The following is a 27638-nucleotide window of genomic DNA, read 5'->3' on the forward strand; positions in this document are numbered from 1 at the left end:
CAGAGTCCTCTGACTGAGGGTCAAAGTTCCTAATCTGACTGACGGGGTTGATAGAGGGACAGAAGTTGTGTGATTACAATTTAAACATTTCAACAGATGAAAGCATAAAATGAGAAATAGCAAGCAATGGGCGTGGTGTCCTGAAGAGCAGCTCACTTTAAAGTTTGAAGAGTTAAAATCAGAGAGAATGCAGAAGTGGGTAAAACCAAAAAATCTGTATTGATGAACAAAGATCACAACAGTTTCACATGAACTTGAATCTGCTAAGTGATGAAAGTAAAACTCAGAATCAAACCTCTTAACCACGGGGAAAGCACAAACACAATTACTGCGGCTCAAACTAGCCAAGTGCTAAAGAAAAGTCACTGTGTGCATCCTTGAAGTAACTGAAAATCTAGAATTTTCTGAAACTAACAGAATAATTATTAACTCACACAGCTGGCTAGTTACATCCCAATCTCAATGGAAACAATAACCTGAAGGGATGAGCTGTAACTCTAAGAACTTCAACAGAAACTCTGTGGGTCTTCTTTATGAGCGTGTGGCACTGGGGGCTTGTTTAGCAGGTCAGAGGTCATGTCTCTGATGTTTCTGAGAGGCAGGGTGATCATGACTCTCCCGAGTGTGGCCTTCAGCTCCATCAGAGCATCCATGATTCTCTGTCTGTCAACGTGTGGGTGGAGCTGGGCCAGCTCAGCCATGAGGGTGTCCAAGCTGCTCATGGTGCCGAAGTGTTGGGGCAAAAAGGTTCCCTCTGCAGTGGGCGTGACGCTCACAAGCGTCTTCCTCCCGATGCTGGCGCTGAGATGCAGCTCAGCTAGCAGCTATACGGAGAACAAAGAGGTCAAATAAAAGCTTCTAATACTTTTTCTTTCACTATACATCAACTGTTTGTACATACTTTAAGGCTGTAATTATACATGTACTCATTTTTCTCTAAATGGGATGTCTGGTTTGATACAGATGTGTACCGAGTTCCCACACAGATGTGTGACTGTGTTCCACACATCAGCCGTTAACCAGCAACACAAGCCGCTGTGTCCAAATTCAGGGGCGGTATCTTTGAAGAAGTCCCTCACTGTACTGAATATGAATCCAGCCGTCACATCAAAACCAAAGTCTACCAATTACGCCAGGACTTCAGGCCTACTGTTACACCCCTAACAGTCTCACCTTTGTTTCAGTGCTGCTCGAGTCACCCCAGGAGGTTTGAGCTCCTGAAGCCGTCGGCGAGATCGTTGACCCATCAAGAGCTGCAGAGCAGTCCCTAGCTGCTCCACTCAGGTGCTCCACATGTGAAGTGAAACAGATGTGATTACCGGTTTTTCTGTAACATGTGCAGCTTTACTTTCTTGTGTGTTTGTTTCCATTATACATTTAGCTGTAATTTTAAAACACAGCTCTGGTTTAACAGGCAAGTCTTATGATGAAGCTCTCGTCTAAACCTACGCTGCCATCTGCTGGCTGTAGTGACAAAACACACAGAACTGACATTTGAACATCCTACTACAGTAATTATACCCAACTACACGAGCAGCGAACTAAAGGTGGGTAAAAACTCACCTGTGTCATGTCACTGGGCAAGTAGGATGCCCACAGTTCAGAGCTGCTGCCCTCATCACGGACTGACTCTGCATTTAAAAACAAGTGTCTTAAGATCCGACTAACATAAATATTAGTGAGGGTTCTCAGATATTCTAGGAATTCAATTCAATTCAGAAATACTTTATTAATCCCAGAGGGAAATTGATTGCTGTAGTAGCTCAGAATAATAATAATAATCAAGTCATCAAACAGTTATTGTATATAACAATGGCTGTTGGCAGGAAGGATCTCCAGTAGCGGTCAGTGTTGCAGCCAAACTGAAGAAGCCTCTGACTGAAGACTGGTTTGAATTTCCTCTTTCTCTGTCTCCGTTTTGCTCCCGCTCTGCACCCACGCTTCTTGCGTTTTAGCTCATTTGGGATTTGTGGCTTCAGTTGAGGTATTATTTCAGCCTTCCCAATGTTAATCAGCTGCTCCCGATTGTAAACCAGCTTGTTGCCATGGTTACGAATCATAACAAATGCTCAAAAAGTGAAAAAAGCTTAAAACTAGCAGTAAAAATCCTCCAAGCTTCACAGCACCAGAAACAGAAAAGTAAAGTGTCCAAAATAATACAGTTTTTCCTGAGAAACTAGAAGCAAAAATGTCCAAGAAAAGGCTAAATTTACACATAGTCAACAGAGCTACTCCAACATGCAGCTGCCCAGAGCAGCGCAGTTCCGTAAAAAAAAGACGTACCATCAGTCTCGCCTGGGCTCATCGTGACCTCTGCAGCTTCAGCAGGTTCTGAGGGCTGCAGATACTCTTCAGCATCATACCACACCTTGTCAATGTTCACCTTCTTGGATTCTTCAGGGAAAAATAAACATTATGTAGATTATTTGACTAACTTGTCACATGTTTACAGAACAGTGTGCTTACTGATGTGCTCTTCTGGTTTTTTGCTTTGGCCAACACCTCCAGTGTTAGGGGAAACGGCTGCAGTCCTCCTGCTTTTGTCCTTTTCCTCTTTCAGAGCTTCAGCTTCGTTTTGCCTCATCTGGAAAAGCATGGCATCCGTCAACACTGATGAGGAGTGGATGTAGATGGGACCAGACAACACCAAGCTTAACAAGTGGAATCTGTGAACCCACCAGATGACTGTTTCTGCCTCCATCAGCGGGGCATCCTGCTTTCTCAGCTGTTTCATGCCTCAGTGGAGGTTCTTGGGAGGTTCTTGGGATTAAAGACGCATTCTTACTGAATACTCCCTGATTAGCTTGTTAATGTCCCAGAGGGTCTTGTCTAAACATCTGTGTCTGACAGGTTACCTTTTGATTTTCTCTTTTGGCTTCTTGCATTCCTGAGAGATCTTGAGTTTGATGAACTCCTGGAAGGTCACAGAGATCGTTAATGCCACTGAAGCAGAAAGTACCAACAACTCTGGTCTTTCCAAACATACCTTAGCAAAGTAGTCCATGTCTGACATGCGGACCTCTGTGTTGACGAGCTGCTCGGCCTTCTCTGGAGCTTCAGTTTGGGTGTGAGCGGAAGTGAACCCGACACGGTCGGTGTTCTCCTCTGCGCCGCTGGTGGGTGCTTGTGTGTGCTGGTTGACACAGACTAGACTGCACTGCACTGCAGCATCATGTGTTGACGTGCCCACCCTGGGCAAACACATCAGGATGCCTTCATCCATCTCCATGATGGTGTGGAGTTTATCACTCTGATCTTTCAAGCCTAACTTGCACGCTTTGTCTTTGTCTGCAGCGATGTTGCCACAGACAGCGTCTCCTTCCCGACAGTGGACCTTCTGGGGCTGCACTGGCTGGGAAGGACTGGTCGTGCCCAGTGAACGCAGCATGCTGCCATCATGGTGCTGCTCTGGAGTCGGTCTCACTGCTGGCCACGCCGTTCTGCAACAAGGACTCTTCTCACCAATACAGGACAGGACACGTGAATACCTAATCTATTAAATGAAGTAACATCTCCCACTGTTGGGTGTCATTTCACCCAGTTAATGCTAATTAAACATCATGTTTCAGAGTGTGATGCTAGCTTACTGTGATGGGCTGACTCCGGGGTCTGTGAATGCAACACTCTGAATCGGTGGCATCCAGTTCAGGTTCCAGAGCTCAGGGTTCTGTACCTGGCTGTGTCTCTCCAGCTCCATGTTCAGAGGCAAGCGGTCCACAGCTGCACAGTTCATCTGGAATATTAAAAATCCCACCAAAAAGCAGAAGAAAAGATTTTTAATCGTCTATCTTTTATTCAGCATCTGAGCTCTAGCTAATAGGAAAAAAGCAGCTCTGTCTACCTTGGGCTGGCTCTGGTTCAGGGGGTGGTAGTAAGTAGGCCTGTTGACAACAGGGGGGTTGTGGCAGATTTCTTCACCTAGCTGTTGAGGTTTACTTCTGTTGTTCACACAAACAAATGGTGCAGAACTCTCCCTCGCGTTATTGGGAAGCACCTCTAACGGCTGAGAGTGTGGCATTCCTTTAAGGAGGAGGATGGAAGATAAACGGGTTAGTCTACAGGCCTAAATCCGTGTCAACCACAAGTTCTAGTTAACCAAAGCTTCACAGAGCCGAGCTTCCACAGAAGACTCACCCACCACCACCACACTCCAATGTTTCTTTGGTTCAGCTGCTCTCCCGTCCTCTGAATGGACTCAATTGTTCCGTATTGCCATAGAATACAACTTTTAATGTTATTAATAACCGTGCAAGCTTCTTGGCACTAATCAGTGACAACAATCAATGCTGACAGTGTTGTAGCATGCCGATGTCTTAGCAAAGCTCTGAAAGTGTATGGAGACACTACAGCTGAGAGGACCAAGCCATCGTTTCTCTGGGACTTCTTCAGAGGAAACATCTGAACATTGCTTCTACTTTCCAACACGATCTTTGCTTCATTAAAGAACTGGAAGACGGCTGTGAGGTCCATCAGCACAGCTCCAGGCAGACATGAAAACAGGTCAAGAAAATGAAATAAGACCAACCTCTATTCTGTATGATAGGGTGGAGCAAACCTGGTCCTTGAAGGTCACATGTTTTCTACATGTCCCTGCTCAGATGCACCTGATTCTATATCAAGTTTCAACACAGAGTAGCAAAGCCGTTGTTTACCTTCTGCTTACAGGTTCCTGCTCCTCCTGAGAAGAGGACAACGCTGAGACACGTTTAGCCACATGTCCCAGATTTGTCCTCGGCTCTGAGAAAGGAGACAGACAAAGAGGACATAGGGTTTTGTAGGGTGTTGGTTTGGGCTCCCCCACAAGAAATAGTAGAGTAGATGTCATTTCCTGCATTCTAGTACTTTTAACAGGTTATTAAATTATATTTCAATGATTGTTTTTAAATTAACAACTTAAACAAGTGAGTTTTAAAAACTTAGTCAATTATCGTTGAAATAAGAGAAATATCAACAAATAAAATAAAATAACACGTTTGGCTTGGTTTGTTAATTACTTTGAACGCAATGGTCTCGTTTCAGAAATGTGACGAAGCTCTGCTGCTGAAAACATTTATACTACAAAGAATCCTCAACGTCCAATAAAAAACGTGGATGCTTATTTTCTGTTTGCTGCTGATGATGATGAGGGCTGCGCAGTGGTTAGAGCTGTTGCCTTGTAGCAAGAAGGTCCTGGGTTCACTTTCCAGCCTGGGATCCTTCTGCATGGAGTTTGCATGTTCTCCCTGTGCATGCATGGGTTCTCTCTGGGTTCTCCGGCTTCCTCCCACAGTCCAAAAACATGACTGTTAGGTTGATTGGTCTGTCTAAATTGTCCTTAGGTGTGTGTGTGTGTGTGTGTGTGTGTGTGTGATTGTTTGTCCTGTGTGTCTCCGTGTTGCCTTGCGATGGACTGGCTCTCTGTCCAGGGTGTACCCCGCCTGATTGCCCGTTGACCGCTGGAGATAGGCACCAGCCCCCCCGCGACCATACGTGGACAAAGCGAGTTCAGAAAATGGATGGATGATGATGACGATGATGACAATAATAATAACAACAACAACAGCATGAGGCTGTGGGCTGAATTAGGATTTAATGATAGCTACCTAGGTGGTGCATATCCTAACCAGCTAACTAACCCTCCCACTAGCTGTCCTTTGGGGACGTTTTGACTTTTATCATCTCCTTATGTTCATTGTGTCTGTGGGGGCACACCTATGACCTCAAAGGAAAGCAAATGGAGCCCAGATGTTTCATTACTGCTGAATATATATCACTTGAGTAAGCTACACTACTTTAACATATTTATAATCAAGTAAAAAATAAAAAGCAGCCGTCCAAAAACATTGCTCCACTAACACAGGTGCTGTGCCAGGTTTTCATTTTTGGATGGGCCTTAATGAAAAACGTCATCAATTAAAGTCACACAAGACCAGATAAGAAGCTTGTAGACGTGTTAACTTCAGCTAACTTCTTTTGTGCTCTAATTTATCTTAAAACCGGTGTCGGTGCAGGATCGGCTCGGGGGCCTTCGACTGCCGATGACGTCAAAGTAGTTGATTGGCTGAACCTGAAGCTTACGGAAGTTACGTTATCACGTTATGATTTTGATTGGGCAGAACAAATTTGCGGTCGTAGTTAGCGGTTGTAGTCCTGTAGTCCAAAATCAACACTTTTTGGAGAAAATATGTTTTAATTTCTAAATGAAATGTAAAATATAAGCAAATGATAAACGGTGACCCTCAACAGCTCTTGATGTTGATGAAATGGGGCAAAATAACATAAGAACTTTATTGAAAGACACCAAGCAATATTTTGAGTCAAAGAATGTATTTAGATAACAACTAAGGAAATATACAGACGAACTCCACATTAATACAAACAGATATGGCTTCACATATAAGAACTGTTCTACTTTTTGTCAGTCCGATGTTGGTTTTATGCAGTTTCACATTCTTTACTAAACAAAGATAATATGGTGTTTTATTAACAAATTACAATAATAATGAAAATATTTAGGTGTTAACAAACAAGAATTTATTAACAAAACTGCTGATGTCTTTCCAAAACGTATGTCTGAAAGCCGAGTAGATTTGCAGTAATGTGACATCATCGGCAGTCGAAGGACCCCGAGCCGATCCTGTACCCGAGCATGTTTCAGCATGTCTTATGTTAACATGCGCTGTCCTGATTAATAAAATGATTGATTGATATAACAGAATAATTTATCTGGTAAATAAGCTAACTTTAATATCTTTTATCTTTACGCTAAAGCAGACCCTCAGAGCTGTCGACAGTCCCTGACTGCTGACGTGTGGACCAGCTGTGCTACAGAGGCGTACCTTGGTGTGTCCTAACATTTTATGAGTTAAGATTGGAAGATGAAGCACTTCAACCTTTCCACCATGCCTCTTGTGAACACAAGTCATTTTTGGTTTCAGGTGCCTACCTCCACCTGACTAGCATTTGTATTACCAGGAGACAAAGTTAATTAAAAGTTGCTTGATAAGCGATCATCTCATCGCGATCATCTCGTCTTCATTATTAGACGGCATATAGCTGATCACACTTCAGACTAGAAGCTAATGATGGGTATGTTAGAGCATCCTGGTGCAATAAGCTAAACTTTTATGAATGACACGATTAGTCGACTAATCGTCAACAAAACAGGCGATTAGTCGACTAATCGTCAACAAAACAGGCGATTAGTCGACTACTAAAACAGTTGTTTGTGGCAGCCCTGAAGATTTTGAACAGTTTTGTTTCTTTTATATATTTGCCCTCTTGGGGAGATTATTAAAAGCTTTACTAATGTGTCCTACCAGTTATATGCGGATGACATTCAACTGTACTGCTCTTTCAAGGACACAGAGTTTAACAAGTTAGCTGATCTACTTGATTGCATTGAGCGTATTAAGGACTGGCTAGCCAGTAACTGTCTTCAGTTGAACTCAAGCAAGACCGAAACACTGATCATTGCTCCTGAACAGAAAGTGCTTTTAATCAAACAACCCCTCGGTTCCCTGAGCTCCTCAGTCCAGACCAGTCTCAGAAACCTTGGTGTTCTTTTTGACCAGTCCATGTCTTTGAGCTGCCACTCAAAACATTTAGTTAAGAACTGCTTTTATCATTTGCGAAACATTTCCAAATTGAGAGCTTTTACTTCAAAATCGGACTTGGAGATGATTATCCATGCTTTTATTTCTTCTCGTTTAGATTATTGTAACTATCTTTACTTGTTTTAACAAATCAGATGTCAGTCGTCTCCACTTGGTCCAGAATACTGCAGCAAGGCTTTTAACAGGAAACAGTAGAAGGGCTCACATAACACCGGTTTTATCTAATTTATATTGGCTACCAGTCGAGTTTAGAATTGATTTAAAAATTTTAGTTTTGACTTTTAGAGCTCTTAATGGACAAGCTCCACAATATTTATCAGACCTTTTAATCCCTCACTCTTCTGGCCGCACTCTACAGTCCTCGGGTCAAAACCTACTGAAGGTCCCTAAGACCAGATTTAAAACTAGAGGGAACCTGTCCTTTCAAGCTGTAGCTCCCAGACTTTGGAACGCCCTGCCCTTGTTTCTTGGTGTGGCCGACTGTTGATTCTTTTAAAAAGCAGCTGAAGACACTTTTATTTAGACAAGCTTTTATAAGTTGACCTTGTGCTCCTGTCCTGTTTTGCCTTTTTATGTATGTTGTGAAGCATTTTGTGGTTTTATCTGTGAAAAGTGCTATATAAATAAAGTTTTACTTTATAGCGAGAAGAGGCGGAGAAAAAAATCTAAATACCAAAATTAAAATGGTCAGGGGTGCTGCACGTAAATTATTTTCGACAATTTAGAAAATATTTTTCTATAATTATCGATATCGATCAATAGAATTTTTTTTGATCGATTTACCTTTTTTCCTTTATTGTCCAGCCCTACACCGTAAACCAGATTGTTTCACCTCAGCCCCTCTTATGCCAGTTTACTCAAGGTGTGACTGTAACAACGTTCTAGCATTCTTTAAAAATAAAATTAGAAATATCAGGGCAAGTTTTTCACCCCCATCCACTTTCTATATATGTTGTACTGCAATTTAAATGTTTTATCTACATCAGTTACATTGAGATTTATCAGTTTGTAAAAGTTTGTATGGTGTAGCTATTCTTTTCTAGCCTGGCAAGCCAGACTAAATAAATGTATTATTTAGTCTGGCCACGCTCTATTGACGGCTCTCGGTTGTGGGGCGGGTTCTACCGTTGTCTTTCAAATGATCTCCGCATTCCACTGGACAATGAATGTGACATACTCTTGTTTCACTCTGTTGCATCATCCCACCCATATAGAGTGCCCTGATTGGCCCACAAAGAGGATAAAGCTCTGTGATTTGTTCACTAAGCAGATAGAGCACTATGATTGGCCCACCATTATGGACCAATCACAGCTCTTTGTGTTTGAAACCCCTCTAGAGAGCTGTGATTGGCCAGCCAGAGTCCTGGTAGGAGCTGTGGAGGTTCCAATGGAGCATGCCTAGACCATTCTTTGCAAAGCAAGAATTTGGTCTAGTTCACTAGGCTAATTATTTTCTACTTCTTAGTTGAATTAGCAGACTTCAAGCTTCCAGGGCGCACTGCTGCCCTCTGCTGGTTCTTTCAGGTTACAGTCACAGTCCAAACGGGTAACGTGGAGCCCGTATGTCCCTAAACAGCTACTGTATTTTAAAATGGTGGATGACCACGGAGAGTCGACCACAGTTTATGTATTTAAAATTGTATAATTTCAAGTTGAGAGGAATATTTAGAATTGATGTTGACTTAGATTCACTAGAATAAATTCAATAAAGTTTATCTCTTACTAAATTGAATATTTACTAAGAAATCACAATGTAACCATAAAAACCCTTCTTGGTATATATGTTATGTAGATGTGTGTGTGTGGGGGGGTTGGTGTGTGCTTGTGTGTGTCTGCTCTGCCTTCTCCAACCCAGTGAGTCGTGGTGGATGGCTGCTTATCCAAAAACCTCCAGAGGATCCTGGATCAGGTTTTTTCCTGTTAAAAGGGAGTTTTCCTCTCCACTGTCGCTGCATGCTTGCTTAGTATGAAGATTGCTGTTAAGTCACTGACACTAGTCAGAGACTCGATGCAACCTACTGTGTTCCTTATATAGGAAACTTTTTACTAATTGGCTTAATGACCTGAAACTGTGTTTGAATGTCTACTGTATGACGCGCTGGTCGTGATTTGACGCTATAAAATTAAACTTGAATATAATTTTAATTTAATTTGTGCACTGTTGTTATATCAGAGCTAAATAAATATTTTCATGGATTTGTAATTGATTTATTGCAATGCCTTGATTTTAGTGAGGTTGTTACACAAGTAGCCATAAATGCTATGGTTTTAATTCTTGACAATTTTTTCCGGTGTTTCAATTTCGTTTCCTTATTTTCGGTTTTCGGCTTCGGCCAAAAATTTTCATTTCAGTGCATCCCTACGGTAAAACCCTTGAACCCACCATTTTCTCATGGGATCTCCACGAATCACGTAGAAATGACCCATTTTGGATTTAAAAGAGCAAATCTTGCCGAAAGGTGAGGCATTTTCATGTCTGTCCAGGCCACTGGTCTGAGGAACTGACATCTAAAATCACAGAATCTAATCAACATAAAATCAATCAAATACCTTATCCCACGCCCTGCTTTACAGCACAGTAATGATGACACCTACACGTGCTGGCTTGGGGGAACCTTGTGTTGGGCTCAACTGCTACGATTTATGTTTGCAGTGCATGTAAGCCTGCTACTACTCCAAAAACGTACCTTTCACAGAAGCATGATCTTGATAGAGGTCCAAGGCTGGATGTCCCTGCAGGAACTGAGGAAAACCTCCTTCATCTAGAAGAAAGTAAAACAATATCAATTTATAGGGATGTCCAGATCCGATCACATGCTCGGAAATCGGCCCCGATCACGTGGTTTCAGACTCTATCAGGACTCAGGCTTTACTTCCCGATCCAAGCCCCGATCCAGACTCGGATACTGGTTTCAAATTACAGGAGAGCAACTTGGTTCTCCTTAAAGGTTGTCAGGCTCCCCGATGCCCTTAACTTACACACCCAGAAGGAGCACAAAGAGATCCAGTTTCTACCTTTATTATATTATTTATATGGACTCAGCGTAGCGGGGATTCTTTTGAGCAGAGCAGCAGGCAGACCGCTGATTATTCATGAACTCCAACTGCGTTCTGCACACGGCCACGGTAACATTTTCTATGTTTCTAAGTGGCGTCACCAAAAATATATAATTAACACACAGTCATTCATGTCCATTCATTTTGTCTCTGAGTTCTGTCTGGATTTGAGCATGACATGTGGACACGCTCGCGCTGCCCCCGCTGCAGCGCTCGTCACTGGCGCAGCCGGGCAGTGCGGCGCAAACTCCGCTTTTTTGCGGTCAATAGATCAATTTGATCTGCTAGTTAAAAAGTTACTTGTGAGGTGAAAAAGAAGGAAGCAGGCAGGAGTTTTTCTGGAGGACTGGGAGATGCAGGAAGATCAGAGACAGACAGGACAGGAAGATAGGAAAATAAAAACCAAGAAAACAAAACAAAGTTCTTAAAAAATAAAATGTAGGTAGATTTATCCCACTACACGTTTGTACCTGTATAAAGCAGTAACTTATCAGCATGTAGTATTTATATAGTTGATACCATTCAGACCATCTTCAACACTCCGTCCCATGCCCAGGGGCGTATCTAAGCATTTTGGGGGCCGAGGCAAAATAAACCCCTGCCAGGTATTTTAAGTTGAAGTGCCATCTGTTTTTATATTAGACTTTTAAGTCCAAAAGTGAAGAATTACAAAATTACAAATTTTATGCTTAATTTAGACACAAACTGAGGACAATATTTTCCTGATATACAGGGTTTATTTAGTTGTCTGAAAATGTAACATGTTTAAAACAAAATACCGCGATAATACCGAAAACCGTGTTAATTTTGGTCACAATAACCGTGAGGTTAAATTTTCACACCGTGACAACCCTATTTATTACTTGATTGTTCAAGTTACCTCACAGAAGTGATCTGTTGTTAAAAATTAAAATAAAAAGGTAATTAAATAAAAAATAAGGAACATATTCATAAGGAACTATTCAAACAATCCTCTTTTGGTGAGTTGGTGTTTACTTGGAGTTTCATGGTGTAAAAAAACTGTTCATATCAATAACTTGGATTATCAATCACAAGTTAACCCTTTAAGCGCCAAAGTCGCAGAATTGCGACAATCAGCAATGTTGGCTTACAGAGCATCACACCTTCCCCACCTTGCTAGATCTGAGCACCCAGAATCGAGTGAGGCATCTCACTTCATTACAATCTCTGCCGAGAGTGGCACATGCGCAATAGCTTCTCTGCTGAGCGCCAGCTAACAGAAATGGCTACGCGTACCGAAACATCTAAAGTTTGGGAGCATTCTAGCCGGGATTCGGCGAATAAAAAGATGACCTGCATTATTTGCAAAGCAGTCCTCACGTACAGGGCCGTGCAGAGACCTTTGACGGGGCGGGTGCTCAAAGTAAAAAAAGGGCACTTATAGAGCAATCCAACAAGTTAGAACATTCTGATAATGAGACCCTTGGGCTCAAACAACATAATAAAAATATATAAATTAGTGTCATTAGTTAGTTCATAAATAATAGTTTTAGTTTTTTAAGCTGACTTATATCTAGAGATGTTACAACCACATTTTTGACCCTGATCCGTGTCCAAGTTGTTTGATTTTTGATTATCTTCCAATACTGAGTCCTGTTCTGATACCAGGTGGTGATGCAACGCATTAGAAAAGAAGAAAGAAGTTGTCCTTCTGTCTGTATTTGTCATTTGGTTATTTTATCCTGAAAAGGTCACTCATTCAGGAAGAACATTTAACAGGAATCAAGATTCAAGATAATTTATTGCCATTGCACAGGTGCACAACCAAACCGACTTTGAGCTCACTAAAGACAGCTCTAGTAAGAGGTAGTAAAACAAATGCAACCACAGAGAGTTATCCAGTGTGATTTACAGCTATGTTAGCTGAGATCTTTTTCCCTGTCAGTAGAAAATTCTTGATCCCATTCCATGATCTCACTGAACTTAACACTAAACATGAGAGCTCTGCTACCACCCTAACAACAACATCCTCTACACAAAGGCACCATCATCACGTACGTGGCAGGAGTCTCAGAGAAACTTAGAAGAATCTTCTCCAAACACAACATGCCGGTAAACTTTAAACCCAACAACACCCTCAGACAGAACCTGGTCCATCCAGAAGACAACAGAAGCTCAGTGGGGTCATTTATGCAGTCCAGTGTAGTGAGGACTGTCCAGCAGATGTTTACATTAGAGAAACTAGACAACAATTACACAAGAACATAACACAACACAGGAGAGCCGCCACTTCAGGTCAAAACTCTGCAGTCAACCTTCACCTGAAGGACAAGGGACACACCTTTGAAGATGACAAAGTCCACATTCTGGACAGAGAAGATAGATGGGGAGAGGAGTAAAAGAAGCTATCTATGTCAAACGTGAAACCCCACTTTAAATAGGGGAGGGACTTAGATTTCACCTTTCCAGTACCAATAATGCAGCTTTGAATCTCATTCAGTTTCAGTCTAGGTCACACCTTCCTGCATCTAATCAACACGATGACTCACCATCAATAGAGGCTAACAACTCATCAGGAGATGGAGAGGCGGGGTACTCAGAGTAGTTTCTGCTCTTTAAATAACAACAGACAGCTACAGCTTATAAGCTTGACTCTCCCATATTCCAGTTAGAACTGACAAAGCTCCTCAGAGGAGAAGTGAAATGTTTTAAAGAAACCAAAAAAGTCCAGTTGCCTTCATCTTAACTCTTTAGAGTAATAGTCAATAATAAAAAATACATAATAAAGTAATAAAACGTATATAATTATGCTCACATTCACTTTTACCATCTCTTTGTGGGAGGTGGAAAATTTATCACGGTTAACCCTTTTATGACCATAAATATAACAAGTTTTTTTTTGTTTTATGGCTTTAAAATTGTAATAAAAGTGTAAAATGTTTGTAACTCTGCTCCTTTTTTCAGAACAACCTCAGCTTTCAGTGTCTGGTTTGTATTTAGTATTTATGTTTATTAAAGTCTGTTAAACTGCAGCTTAAATGAAAAATAAAATGGATTTGAACTTTCTTTACATTTATTACTAAACAGGAACTTCAAATTACTTGAGCAATTTATGTCAAAAGAACAATTTAAACTCAGAACTGCAAACACTCAGAAAAAAGTGTGACCCCTGGCCTCACAATTAACAGTTTAATGACTGCAGCCTGTCTGTGACCACAGGTCTACGCTCTGGTCCAGAGAACGGGATACAGTAAAATAAATACTAGGTATCATAAAATAACACTCATAGGCTACTTCACAACTGTAGCCACATTTGTGCCAGCATTATGAAGATCAATAAGCCAGATAAATGGTTAAATGTAAACATTTCATTACAAAGTTGTCGTCGTTGTCTTCCTCTGCTTATCCGGGTCCGGGTCGCGGGGGCAGCATCCCAACTAGGGAGCTCCAGACTGTCCTCTCCCCAGCCTTCTCCACCAGCTCTTCCGGCAGGACCCCAAGGCGTTCCCGGACCAAATTGGAGATGTAACCTCTCCAACGTTTCCTGGGTCGACCCGGGGGCCTCCTGCCGGCAGGACATGCCCGAAACACCTCCTCAGGGAGGCGTCCTGACCACTCCTGACCAAAATAAAAGTACGTACGTATAAAATATAATATCTCCTGTGTCATGTCACGTGTGACCGCCATGGAAGCCGCCGTCACGTGATGCAAGTCTGTTCCATTTAATGGTTTTCTTTGACCAAGGAAGGACAGTGTCCTCGTAAGGCCAGGCACCTTGACGTTGAGAAAAACCCCCGGGAAAACTCTGTTAGCTTTGGGTTAGCATGTAGTTAATGTCCCACTGATCTGTCTATGGTGATTGAGCTGATCCAAAAGGCTAGGGCTCCCGGTCGCAGCTGTCTGGCTCTGCTTGTAATTTAACAGTCCCAGTCCATTTTAGATCTCCACAGGCAACCAGCATGACTACAGCCTTGCACGGGTGTCAATTGGTAGTGCAATCGGGCTACCCTGCTTCCCGGAGCCCTTCTTAGCTTCTTGGGATAGCTAGGTTAGCTAGTAGCTACATTGGCTATAGGGAGCCTATGTCTCCTCCCTTTCCGGTAGGCTCATGGGTCCCCGGAAGAACGAAAAAATTAATGCAAGTCAACTGGGCCAAAAATGCTATTTTCTAATCCGCTTTGCCTTACGCCCTGGATCGCAAATATTTTGTAATGCAATTTAAGCGAAAAGTAATGATGGGCGTTTCAACCACGCAAGTCACGTACTTTGAGATTTATCAGCTAGTAAAAGTTCATAAATAGCATAACTACACACCAGCAATTGACACGTCGCATGTGTGACGTCACCACTAGGGCTGCAACTAACGACTATTTTAATAGTCAACTGCTCACCGACCATTGAAACGATTAGTCGACTAATCGGATATAATTATTAATTTTTTCTTAAATTTAGCATGAGACTGCTTTAATATGTGAAAAATGATAATAAACACAAGAAAGATGGGTACTTCAATGGAAAATGCATATTTTATTGAACTTTGCTGCTGATAGGCCAATTCATACTAACAGTAAATAAAAATGCCCTGTCTAGCACCAGTTGGGCACAGTGCTCAGTCAGTACAGACATAAATGAATAAATAAAATTAAAATACTTTTGTCAGGCACAGTCGGGCATAACATTAAATCTCTCTTTTTTTTAAAGCGAAAATACGTTTAAAAAATGTACATCCAAAACAAAACGTATTGGCTATCATGTTGTTTAAATCTTCTAGAGGTGAGTCAGACTGTTTCATTCAACTGTCCGATGTGCTTTCTCGTTAAGTGTTCATGCATCAGCGAGGTGCTGCCGTGATACGAGAGGACTGCTTTGCAAATAATGCAGGTCATCTTTTTATTCGCCGAATCCAGGCTAGAATGCTCCCAAACTTTAGATGTTTCAGTATGCGTAGCTGCTGTGTTGGACACGCCATTTCTGTTAGTTGGCGCTCAGCAGAGAAGCTGTTGCACATGTGCGACTCTCGGCAGAGATTGTAATGAAGTGAGATGCCTCACTCGGTCAGAAAAAACACGTCTGGCGACAATGCTGGCAATGAAATTCATTGTCGACCATTTCTATTGTCGATATTTGTCGACAACGTCGATGAATCGTTGCAGCCCTACATAATCTCCTCTCCCCTAATGTAGCTGTTACTTGCCACATGGCTAGATTTATGGTGGTTCTTTCTTCCTGTGGGGAGTCTGCTGAGCTTACAGCCATTTTCCCTCAGTTTTCTCCGTGTCTGGTTCAATGACGTCACTTTTGTGAAGAGCACTTGTAGTCCTGGACTTATTTTCACACAAAACCTAAAATAGTGTTTCCCCTGTTCTAAAATAAGAGCCTTCTTGGTATCAAAATGCTTCTTTAAAATTCAATAAACAAACTAAATCCAACTGAGTGATAAAATAAAGGACAGTTTGTCATTATTTGGCAAGCAGATTGATTCAAATTGATGTTCATAATAAAGGCCACTAGATGTCATCCAGGAGGCCTGGGTTAGAAAGCTTTGAGTAATGAACAGCTTTTGATACAAGCTTCAGTGCTTCAGAAATGGACCTGGTACCAATTCATTAGCCTGGCCTGCCAGACTCGTCCTCTGTTTAATTCTGCACAGAGAGTCTGGTAACTCACAGGCAGAGGCACATGAGGGGGCGGGACTAGGCAGCTCAAAAAATACCCAATCAGATTAAAGACAGAAATGCCGATTATACTGCGCGATGCTGTAGTTTTATAGCTGTAGTAAAAAAAGGCGTCTGGCAACGGTGCAATCATCTTTATTATTTTTTAGAAGAAATGCTTTTAGGGCTTCTACTTGTGGTTTTAGTGACATTCAAGTCATTTAGAACAGAGGAAAAAGCCACAGGGAACTCCGCCGCTGTCTTCGTTGTTTGAGAAACTGAGCGTCGCTGTGTGTGACGTCCGCGACGCTGTATTTTTTTTAGCTGTAGTCAAAAATGGCATCTGGCAACAGCGCAAACATATTTCTTTAGAAGAAATGCTTTTAGCGCTTCTTTTTGTGCCCAAATCATTTAGACCAGAAGAGCTGCAGCAAACTCCGCTTCAGTTGCCATGTTCGACAAATTCGGCGTTATGGTGTGTGACGTATGCCACTTAGCACTGATTGGCTCGGTTAGAATTCTCATGGGGTGGGGTTATTTGAATAGAAGACTTCCCAGACCCTTTGTCCTCGTTTGAGTTGAGCAGCGCCTCTCCTGGAAAACAGACGAGAGCAGACAGATGCAGCGGGGGAGTGGCCGAAAGTCGGCGTATAACTTGGACAGATTTTCCTACATTCAATTCAAAGATACTTTATTAATTCCAGAGGGAAATTAGAGATGTGTGGCTCACGGGTGACGATGGATGAAGATATCCCGTTAGCGTTCATACTTGTTTAATTTGTAGTTTTAATTCTGCTGCCTGTTAGCAACCTAAACACATCCTCACGTGCTTGTGGATATCATATTGTATATGAAGACATGACTGTAATAATAAGTAAAGCTTATCAGCTGTAGCTTTAGTGTGCTCATAGGAAACGTGGCAAAAGACAAATCACATTCCTCTTTATGGTCTATTTAGTTGTCATCATCAACGTTACATGATTTACAGAATACGTGACCAACTAACATTTCATGTTCTACCACCGGATGTTTGGATCAGAATGGGAACAGTGGCGGCTGGTGAAAAATATATTTGGTGGGGCTGTGCTTTTTTTTTTTTTTAAGCAAACTTGTGCTTTCTGAGCTTTGTGCACAACTTCACTATTTCCTGAATTAAGCACAGCTCTTTTATTTCCTGTCTTACATCATTGGACAAACTGATTAATCCAAGTGTGTCTGACTATTGGCACGCTGCCTTGCAGACCAAGGTTGAAAAATACTGCATTAAATTGCACATAAAATAACATGACCATAAACTTGCAAGAGGCAAGTAACAAAAACATTTTGTTTAATTTCAACATTTGAGTGAACACGAAAAATTATGAGCAGGTCACTGTTACAGTAATGGTAGTAAACACCACTTAGAAGAAATGCCAGAAATTTACACTGTTAAATATTTCTGGAGTGTTGTGCTAAGGTCAACTTTATACAAAGATCAAGTGGATGCATTTGTGTGTGTGTGATACCTCATTTGTACAGAAATTTTGCCCTTCTGTCCTTCTGAGTGGCAAAGCTCTCGATGACCTTTTTACTGAAGTCAGGAATGTTTGTGACAAGCTTTTTTTCCATGGAGAGCATGGCAAGAGCATTCAGCCCATCCTGTGTCATGGTGTTCCTCAGGAAAGTCTTAATCCTCTTCAAAGTAGAAAAGCACCTTTCTGATTCGGCTGTGGTCATGGGTGTGGTGACAAGAATATTCAAAAGAGTGACAGTCTCTGTGAATGTGCTTTAAAGATTGTTCTCCATGAAAAACTGGAAGAGAGTCAGTGCACCAGTGCAAGTCCTGAACTCATGGTTCTCATAGATGAGGGATAGCTCTGTTCTGAGCTTAGCTTTGTTTAGCATGGGGTAGGCCTCTACAGCGGTCGCCAGTGCTGCATCTGGGAACTGTGCTGTGTGTTGCACAAATAAGTCACTTTGTAGCAGAGTGGCAGCAACGAGGTGCTTGGTTAAAGAGAATCGCTCTTTTGCATGGTTCAGGATGGTGTCACAAACCTGTCATATGATAAATAACAAACAACAGATAAGTACATAGGAAACACTTTCATAGGAAATAATGTCATCAGTATCCTCTTACAAATGTCATAGTTCCCAGTTTTTGGGACAATAAAACATTTCTGATTCTCAATGAGATGTTTTTACTTCAAATGTAAAAACATCTCATTGAGAATCAGAAATGTTTTATTGTCCCAAAAACTGGGAAATGTGTTTGCTGCAGCAGAAGTGTAACAAGTAAAATGGAATCAGAATGATGTATGTACAAATTTACATGAACACATTTACATGATTAAATATGTATAATAAGTATGTGTGTTGAAATTAGTTTTTACAGTTATTGCACATTAAACATGTACATGTTATCAAACAAATGTCCCGGTTTGTGGGACAACCAAGGATTTCTGATTCTGATTGTCTTGTTCACAGAAAAGTAATGCACAGCTTACCTCTGCACCCAGCTGCTGTTCTCCCTGTCCAGACGTCCTCAGTTTCTTTGTTGGCTGCTGCTGCACTGATGCGCTGCATTCCTCAGTCAGAGAATGAATGGAGTCCCTAATGAGACACAAGTTCCACATCCACATTACTGTTTGTGAAACTAACATACTGGAGAATTTCATCACAACAATAATATTAAATAAACAAGTATGTACCTGATCTTTTGCATGCTGTTGGTGAAGCTCTGGATGACCCCTGTGATGTAGACCGAGTCAATGTTGCTCTTCTGCAGCTGGTTGAACAGCATGTCCACGTGTGGCATGATCTTGTGAAACATTAGCTGCGTTTTCATGTGGCAAATTTCCTCAATCCGATTGAAATCTTGGTTGATCGGAATTTCCGAATCTCTGTTCACATGGACACGAACTGAAATGATCCGATCATGCCGTGCGTACATATGCACCAAGCATTTAATCCGATTAAATAGGTTGAGCATGCGCAGAGTTGCCTTTCACGAAAGAAATTGTAAACAAACGCCATGAAACGAAAAGAAAAATGTAAAAACAGAAATAACTATTCTTCCTGCTTTCCTGATCCATTTATTCAATTTAATATTTTTATTTAGCTCATAGAAGTTACGTTTTCTTCAGTGAATAACTGCAGATATATGCTTTGCTGCATTTTATTGTTGATTAAAATAAGGGAGGGTTATGTCTGCCTCTTGATCAGCTGGTCCGCAGGTCTGAATTGACAGCTGTTGCGCTGCGCTGCGGCACAGAGCGGGGACGGGGGGTGGGGGGGGGGTTAGCCTCATGTTTTATTACTGAGCTCTGTTGTGGCTTATTATTAATAACATGTGACGATCAGCTGAAACTGTTGAGAAAAATCTGTTCAAACAAAATAACAGAAGATGTTCAGAAAGTTTAGAAGCCTGTGTTCATCATTAACGAACCGCATCTCAGGTCATCTGCGTTTACGTGCTTTTAACGAACACGGACTTTACTGTCGTCCAGAGTATTTAACCGAGGACGTTTTCCTACCCAACATCAGCCTCCAATCAGGTCTGTAAAACCCAGATTATCCTGTGTTCTTTACAAGCGTGTCTCCATCACCTGCTGCAGAAGCTGCTGTGTTCAAAGCTGACAGAAACGGGGATCCGTGCGCTGCAACCCCCACGATAAACCTGCGTATTTCCAGTAAAGATTTGAACATCTTTGTCGAATGATTTGTGCAATAATCAGATTTTTATTTTACTTCCACAAAATGCAAGTTCTGAATTAAATATTACTGAAACGGGACGGCTTGTTGTCGGATTTAAAAGCCGCCGCTCGTTAATTACACCGTCATTTTTGAAGTCAGGCAGTCCAAATGACAGCGGAGAGGCCCGCTGGCTGTTGCACACATGCGCAGTGGGCAATATTTTACCCCAACAATCCGAATGGCTGTGTACATGCACGTCAATCGGAATGAAGAACGGAATAAACCACCTCTCTCAATCGGATTGAAATTTCAATCCGATCGGGCCGAATCGGATCAGAATATTCTGATTGACATGTTTACAAGCAGAATTTTCAATCTGAATGGGCATTCAATCCGATTAAATATGCGCATGTAAACGTGGCTAATGCCAGGAGAAGGCAGAAATCTTCCTCCAGCATTCTCACAAAGCTTCCTGCCTCTCTCTCAGTGATTGGATCAAAGTCATCAGAGTCTCTGATCATCTGGAAACATCTGAGGTGGTCATCCTTGTGCTCATACACTGTGTTGACAGCACAACTGTGGAAGTTCCACCTGGTTGCTGAAGTTGCTGGAAGTCTGAGCGCCATCACTTGATCAAGCACAGCGGTTCGCTTGAATGACCGGGAGAAGAAAGCAGCAAATCCACCAAGGTCTGAAAAGAAAGTTCTGATCCTGCGGATGTGTGAAGTTGCCTGTTGCATGATGAGGTTCAGCTGATGGGCATAGCAGTGGATGTAGTGTGCACTTGTGTACACATCATTCACCTTACACTGCACTCCACCTGTGGCTCCCCTCATCACTGCAGCCCCATCATAGGCCTGGGCAATTCGTTTTCCCTCTTTTCCAGCAGGGAGGATCTTGCTCAGCCTCTCCAACAGCGCTGTGGAAATCGTGTCAGCAGTTGCATTCTGAAGAAGGATGAACTCGAGAAAACGCTCTTGAATGCTGTTCTGACTGTCGAGATACCGTAACACAAGCACCAACTGGCAGCGGGTGGAAATGTCTGTAGTCTCAACTGCCTGAATAGCAAGATAATCTGCATTGTTCACCTCTCCAAGAATGTGTGTTTTAATAACTGACAACATACAGTCCAACAGCTCGTTCTGCACGGTCTTTGAGGTGACTTTAAAAACTGTCGCCGTCTTCAGATGATCCTCCAACACATTATCAAGTGAAGCAACCATATCCACTAGGTCCCTGAAGACGCCCGGGTTGTCTGAGGATTCAGTCTCATCATGGCCACGCAAAGCCAGCTCAAATGCTCCACAAAATTTAACACAGTCAATTATCTTGGACAAAATGTGACGGTTCCGATCCACTTCTTCATTGTGTTTCTTCACTGCAAGCCTGTGCCCCTCGTCGAGCTGCATGGCAATGTTAGCTCTGCCTAGCATGGCTAGCTTCACCGTGTTGTCCATGTGTGCCCGGGATGACTCGTGTTTCTTCACCTTCTCAGAAAAATGTTTCATGTCTGTAACTCCTGACTCAATCCATGCCTCATCTGTCACATTCGTTTTGAATAACAAACACGGAAAGCAAAGTAATGCATTAGCGTGATTGCATCCAGCTAGCCAAGCCTTCCTGGTGTACCAGTTTCGGGAGAAGCCTCGTGTGTACAGTTTACCCTTCTCCTTGTCCTGCTGGCTTATCTTTACATCGGGCTGATCTGGTCCAAGCTCTTTGACATAAAGTTTTTCAACCATTGTTCTCCTCTCGAACGGATACTGGAGAAGAGACCGAACTGAATTCAGTGGCTGCTGAGATTCGGTATCCATGCTCGTTGTAGGCCCACTCACGTCCATCACTGCATCTGCGTCACCACCAAATACCTTGCTCGAGTAGTCAAGACTGTCAAGCTCAACCCGAACATCAACGAACAGCCTTGGGCGATAGCTCTACCGCCCTTCGGGCTTCCGAATCGACAACGCTGATTGGATGCATTCCCATTGCTATGCGTTTGAATTTCTTGTCAGCAATAGACCCTTTTACTGTTTGTAAACAATATGACGTCAGCGAGAATGCGCGCGCAGCTTGGCAACAGAGAATGGCGTTGTTTCAGGCTTTATCAAGCTACGCTGCGGGGTTATCACCGGCAGATCTTGTATGTTATATTATTAAACTTACTTTAACGAATGGCAACAGACTCCCGGATCCCTGTGGCATTACGGAATGGGTGGAAGATGTAGGTGTGTGGCCAGATATCCAGTGGCCCGATATATATACGTTTTTAGTGGAGAGGCCCAGTAAGTACACACGTGAGAAGCTACGGGCATACAAATCGTTAGATGCATACAACTATGTTGTCTGTGGCCATGTACAGAAAGTAAAATATCACGACATAGACTCTGAGTTTTGCGTCTTGAAGGCAGAAGTCCTTCCTAGCCAAAGACAAGGACACAAGACTGCTATGTACGAGGCTTGGGTCATAGTAAACAAACCAGAGAACTACGTCTTCACAGCCAACTGTACCTGCATGGCAGGGTGAGTATAGCATAGGTTTCTTTTTATAGCGTGCTCGGAGTACAATCGTGTTAATTTCGGAGAAATACAGTTTATACTAATATGCAGTGGGAAAATGCAGATGAATTAGAATGAAATGTTAATTTGAAGCATGAAATAAAGCGTATAAATTTATATGTAATCTTAGTACATAATTACCTTACCTGATATAAAATGGGCGCTACAAACTCGAGCATTTCGGATCGTGTTTTCCGTCCAGTTTTCATCAACCCTTTTGATGGCCTGCAGCCACAGACGCCTCCGATTTTGTTGAAATGGATGTGCTCCCTTCGGAATTCTGTAAAGTTTCAGTCCACTGCTTGAAGAGAAGGGATTCTGGCATCCATACACGCAATAACCCGACATTTTTATGTGCTCAGAACTTCAAAACAAAGGGTTTAAAATGCTGTTTTAGTATCGAGTGTGAATGAGGAAGTCTTCACTCTCGTTGCCAGGCTGCGCGCGCAACTTTTGATGACGTAGGTAGTAAAAGGGTCTATTGGCTGGCTGCTTCACTGCCGCTTGGGCGATCTTTCTGTCGCCTCCACCGCTTAAATCAAATCAACTTTATTTATACAGCACTTTTCATACAAAAAATGCAACTCAAAGTGCTTTACAGATTAAAATGGCCCCATAGATCCCACATTCCCATCCCAGCCCCCCTCCCCAAGTATAAAACAATTAAAAATTACAGTTCCCCTCCCGCACCCAACTTCCAAAAGTGGACATACAATCACCCGCACACTCGTCCATGCACACACACACACACACACACACACACACACACACACACTCGTGAACACCAGAGTAAACAATAGGCTGAGTTCAGATGGGTCAAGTAATGAACGACACATCATCAGCGGAGCCATCTGCCCTGGCAGCAACAGATCCACAGCAGCAGCCAAGACACCAGCCCATGACGTCCAGTGGCGTAGGGCAGAAATCCCCACCAGTGCCCGGGCACTACCCGAGGAGCGCCCCGGCCGCCGCTGCCCCTGACCACCGGCCCCAAGGCAGAGGGCTCCGCAGAGGAAACACTGGAGGATTTAAGATATATAACATAAAATAATAAAAGCTAATAATGATAAAAAGTAACTGATAAAAAGTGATTATAAAGATAGTAAAAGAAAACATAATCATGTAAAAACACTAAGATGTAGATAAAATGATTAAAATAATAAAAGAGATAAATATGTATTTATAGATAAATATTGATCAGTTAAAAGCTAAGCTGAAAAGGTGGGTCTTGAGCCTATTCTTAAAAGCCTGGATGTTCCCTTCGGACCTGAGGTCCTCCGGCAGCCTGTTCCGAAGGCGAGGGCCGTAATACTTGAAGGACGCCTCGCCGTGGGTGTGAGTCTTAACTTTAGGGATAACTAGGAGACGGCTGCCAGAGGAGCGCAGAGACCGCGAGGGTTTATACAGTAAGCATTTCTGAAAGATAAGAAGGCCCAAGAACATTAAGACACTTAAAAACCATTAAAAGAACCTTAAAAATCGATCCTGAAACATACAGGGAGCCAGTGCAGTGATTTTAAAACCGGAGTGATGTGCTCCCGCTTCCTGGTCTTCATCAGGACACGTGCTGCTGAGTTTTGTAAGAGTTGTAAACCTGAGATGCTCTTTTTGGGAAGACCAGAAAGCAGGGCATTGCAGTAATCAATTCTACTGGTTATAAAAGCATGCACTAGCGTCTCCGCATTGGCCCGAGAGAGAATGGGTCGGACTCTGGCGATATTCTTAACATGGTAAAAACCTATTTTTGTGATGTTTTTAATGTGGGGGATAAAAGTCAGTTCAGAGTCGAAAATAACGCCCAGATTCTTCACTTGTAGTGATGGATAAAAAGACATTGATTGTAGTTTAGGTAAAAGTTTCTCTCTCTGGGCCTCAGGACCGATGACTAAAACTTCAGTTTTGCCCTGGTTGAGCTGGAGAAAGTTTTCAGTCATCCATGATTTAATACCTAAAATGCAATTAAAAAGTGTTTCCATTGGCTGTGCGTCATCAGGAGACACGGAGATGTACAACTGTGTATCGTCAGCGTAACTGTGGAAATTCACCCCGTGTCTCCTGATGACGCTGCCCAGAGGGAGCATATAGAGGTTAAAAAGCACTGGGCCTAGAATTGATCCCTGAGGCACCCCGCATGTGATGCTGTGGACCCCAGAGGAACAGGTATCCAGACTCACCATAAAAGTCCTGTCTGTGAGGTAGGAAGTGAACCAACTGTGAACCGCACCAGAGAGGCCGATCTATTTTAAACGGGTTAAAAGAATAGTGTGGTATACTGTATCAAAGGCAGCGCTTAGATCCAGCAGAACCAACACTGTTGCCCTCCGAGCATCATAATTTGTTCTAAAATCATTTAAAATCTTCAGAAGGGCCGTCTCAGTGCTGTGGTTCACCCTAAAACCAGACCGAAATTTCTCTAGGACATGTTGGTGGTTGATAAAATCGTTAAGTTGTATTAAAACAAGCTTCTCTAAAATTTTGCTTAAAAATGGTAAGTTGGATACCGGACGAAAATTGTTTAAATCGTTAAAATCTAAATTGCTCTTCTTCAACAGGGGTCTGACCACCGCCCGTTTAAAAGCAGCAGGAAAGACCACCGTCTGAAGGGAACAGTTCATCAAAGTTAAAATCTCATCTCTAAAAGAGTCATAACATTGTTTAAAAAACCTTGTGGGAATAGGGTCCAGAACACATGTGGTGGGCCTCACTGAGGAGAAAACTTTATCAATAGTCTCAACTTCAACCAAGACAAAACTGTCCAGTGCTTCCTCAGGTAGACACACACTCTCAGATTGATCGGGAGCAGCATGACATTGGGAGGAAAAAATGTTACGTCTGATGGTGTCTACCTTCCCTCTGAAGTGGGCTGCAAACTCCTCACAGAGAGAGTCCGAGGGGGTTTTCTGGAGAGAACTAAATTCACGACCCAAAATATTTGTGACTGTAGAAAACAGAATTTTGGGATTATTTTTGTGTTCCGAGATGATTTTAGAAAAGTAATTATTTCTGGAATTTCTGACAGCTTTGTTGTATGATTTTAAAAATTCAGTGTATATTTGTTTATTAATTGTGTTCTCATATTTCCTCTATTTTCTCTCTGCCGCCCTGCAAGATCTTTAACATTTTTAAGGTTTCATTGCTCCAAGGGGAAGCCGGTTTTGGCTGTAGCTTTTTAATCTTAGGTGGAACGAGCAAATCCAGAGTAGATTTAAGTCTGCTGTTAAAATCATTGAAGATAAAATCACAGGGGGCATTTGAATTAATAGGAGGGATCTTTTTAAAAGTTTCCAGAAAACCAGCAGCCACTTCAGGGGTTAGATGGCGTTTCATTACAGTTCTCACAGAGGTCTCCTGCTGAATTATGCTGGTAATGCCAAAAAACACACAGAAATGATCTGAGATCGCTAAATCCACGACAAAGGACACACCGGTGGACAGACCATACGTGATGACCAAGTCCAGGGTGTGTCCTCTGTCGTGGGTTGGTTGTGCAACATGTTGTGTAAAATCCATATAACTCAAAATGTTTAAAAATTCAGTGGTAAAATGGTCTGCAGGGTCATGTATGTGTAAATTAAAATCACCAGCTAAAATAATACTATCAAAAGAGTTGTGCACAATTGATAAAAACTCGGAAAATTCCTGTATAAAAAGTGCACTGTGCCTCGGAGGCCTATAAAGAGTAACACATAAAATCTGAAGATCGCTGAAAATGGCTGCACAATATTCGAATTTGGTGTAGTTATCAAATAAAACATGTTTTGCGGAAAGTGTGGAAGAGCTTATAAGAGCAGTTCCACCTCCCTTTTTTCCATTTCTTATTGAATAAGTAAATTAAAGTTTGGTGGGGAGGCCTCTGTGAGAACAGCAGGAGCATCTGAACTCAACCATGTTTCTGTCAAAAATACACATTTAAGGTGATTATCTAAAATGAGGTCATTTACAATAAAAGTTTTGTTCAGCAGAGAGCAAACATTTAAAAGAGCCATATTGATAGTAACTAAAGGTGGAGTGACTGTGTGATTTACTGGGGGTGAGATTATTGACAACTGTTTAAGATTATTAAGATTAGCCCGGTTAGTTTTATGTTTATGTGATCGCTCTCTGCTGATGACAGGAATGTGAGAGGTGTGCAAGGGTCCAAGTCCGATATGTGGGTTACTGTTAAAATCATAACTGGGTTCATAGGATCCTGGACCAGTGGGACATCATGATGTGGGGGGAGGAGGTTGGGGCGTGGGGGCAGCTGGGGGTGGTGTGGTGGGTAAAGGTGGTCGTGGGCAGGCCAGGCTCATTTTAAGTGTGTGGGTACCCTGTCTATTTAGATGGAGTCCGTCAGGCCCAAACAGATGCTTCCTGCCCCAAAAAATGTTAAAATTGTCAATAAAAGCAATGTTGTGCTGCACAGTGACAGAAGAAAGCCAGGTGTTCAAAGATAAAATTCGGCTAAAGCGTCCAATTCCTCTGTCAACCGTGGGGATGGGAAAGAGGTAAAAACACACAGATGGGTGCTTTTTAACAAGTTAAAAAGATGAATAAAATCACGCTTGAGGAGTTTAGACTGCTGCATGCGGGTGTCGTTGGTGCCAGCGGGGATTATTATTTTACTCACTGTTGGGTGATTGTGGATGAGCTCTGGGATCCGTTTGGCAATGTCCATGACTTTTGCTCCGGGAAAACTGTGAGTGACGGCTCCACTCATCCTGACGTGTTTGATAATAGAATCTCCGATGTTGAGGGTCCTTGATGGCGGGTCGGCTGGAGCAGAGGATCCGTCCGGGACCTGCTGGATGTTGTTCAGCGGTTCCCCGGGACTGCAGCGGTTCCCCTGGGACGAGGGCTCCCTCCGTGGGTTTGGGGTGAGGGTGGCAACTCCTCGCCGTGCTGGGGCTGCAGCCCAGAGCTGGGCGGGACGTGGATGGCCGTCGGCGTCCGACAGCTGCTCCTGCGGCGGCTCGATGGAATCGGAGGATGGTACCGTGGAGCTACAGGGCCCAGAGGCCGTCAGCGGAGGGAAGTCCTTCTCCAGTAGAGCGAAATGGTTGGTGAGTGGGAGGCCAAATGGAGCAGATCGATGGCTGGAGCTCCGGGCCCCCCCACCGCGGCCAACCGTCGACCAGGCACCCTGGAGCGTTGGAGTGGAGTA

General features: G+C 42.7%; 1 protein-coding gene across 3 annotated transcripts in view; it reads right to left on the minus strand.

Annotated features, from left to right (window-relative positions):
• Positions 1-200: 200 nt before the first annotated feature.
• The window catches only part of rbm44 (RNA binding motif protein 44), a 32734-nt gene continuing 5296 nt past the window's right edge, over positions 201-27638 (minus strand). For all 3 annotated transcript variants that reach the window (XM_070544096.1, XM_015965747.3, XM_070544095.1), the window contains exons 5-15: positions 10283-10357; positions 3842-4020; positions 3588-3733; positions 2987-3440; positions 2856-2914; positions 2679-2760; positions 2467-2584; positions 2284-2394; positions 1564-1631; positions 1174-1287; positions 201-824 (exon numbers count right to left, since the gene is read on the minus strand). In XM_070544096.1, the coding sequence (XP_070400197.1) occupies positions 507-824; positions 1174-1287; positions 1564-1631; positions 2284-2394; positions 2467-2584; positions 2679-2760; positions 2856-2914; positions 2987-3440; positions 3588-3733; positions 3842-4020; positions 10283-10357 (1724 nt within the window). In that variant the 3' untranslated portion in view covers positions 201-506. The remainder of the gene's footprint in view (positions 825-1173; positions 1288-1563; positions 1632-2283; positions 2395-2466; positions 2585-2678; positions 2761-2855; positions 2915-2986; positions 3441-3587; positions 3734-3841; positions 4021-10282; positions 10358-27638) is intronic.

The sequence above is a fragment of the Nothobranchius furzeri genome, chromosome 14, assembly GCF_043380555.1.
Source record: "Nothobranchius furzeri strain GRZ-AD chromosome 14, NfurGRZ-RIMD1, whole genome shotgun sequence".
NCBI classification, from domain to species: domain Eukaryota; kingdom Metazoa; phylum Chordata; class Actinopteri; order Cyprinodontiformes; family Nothobranchiidae; genus Nothobranchius; species Nothobranchius furzeri.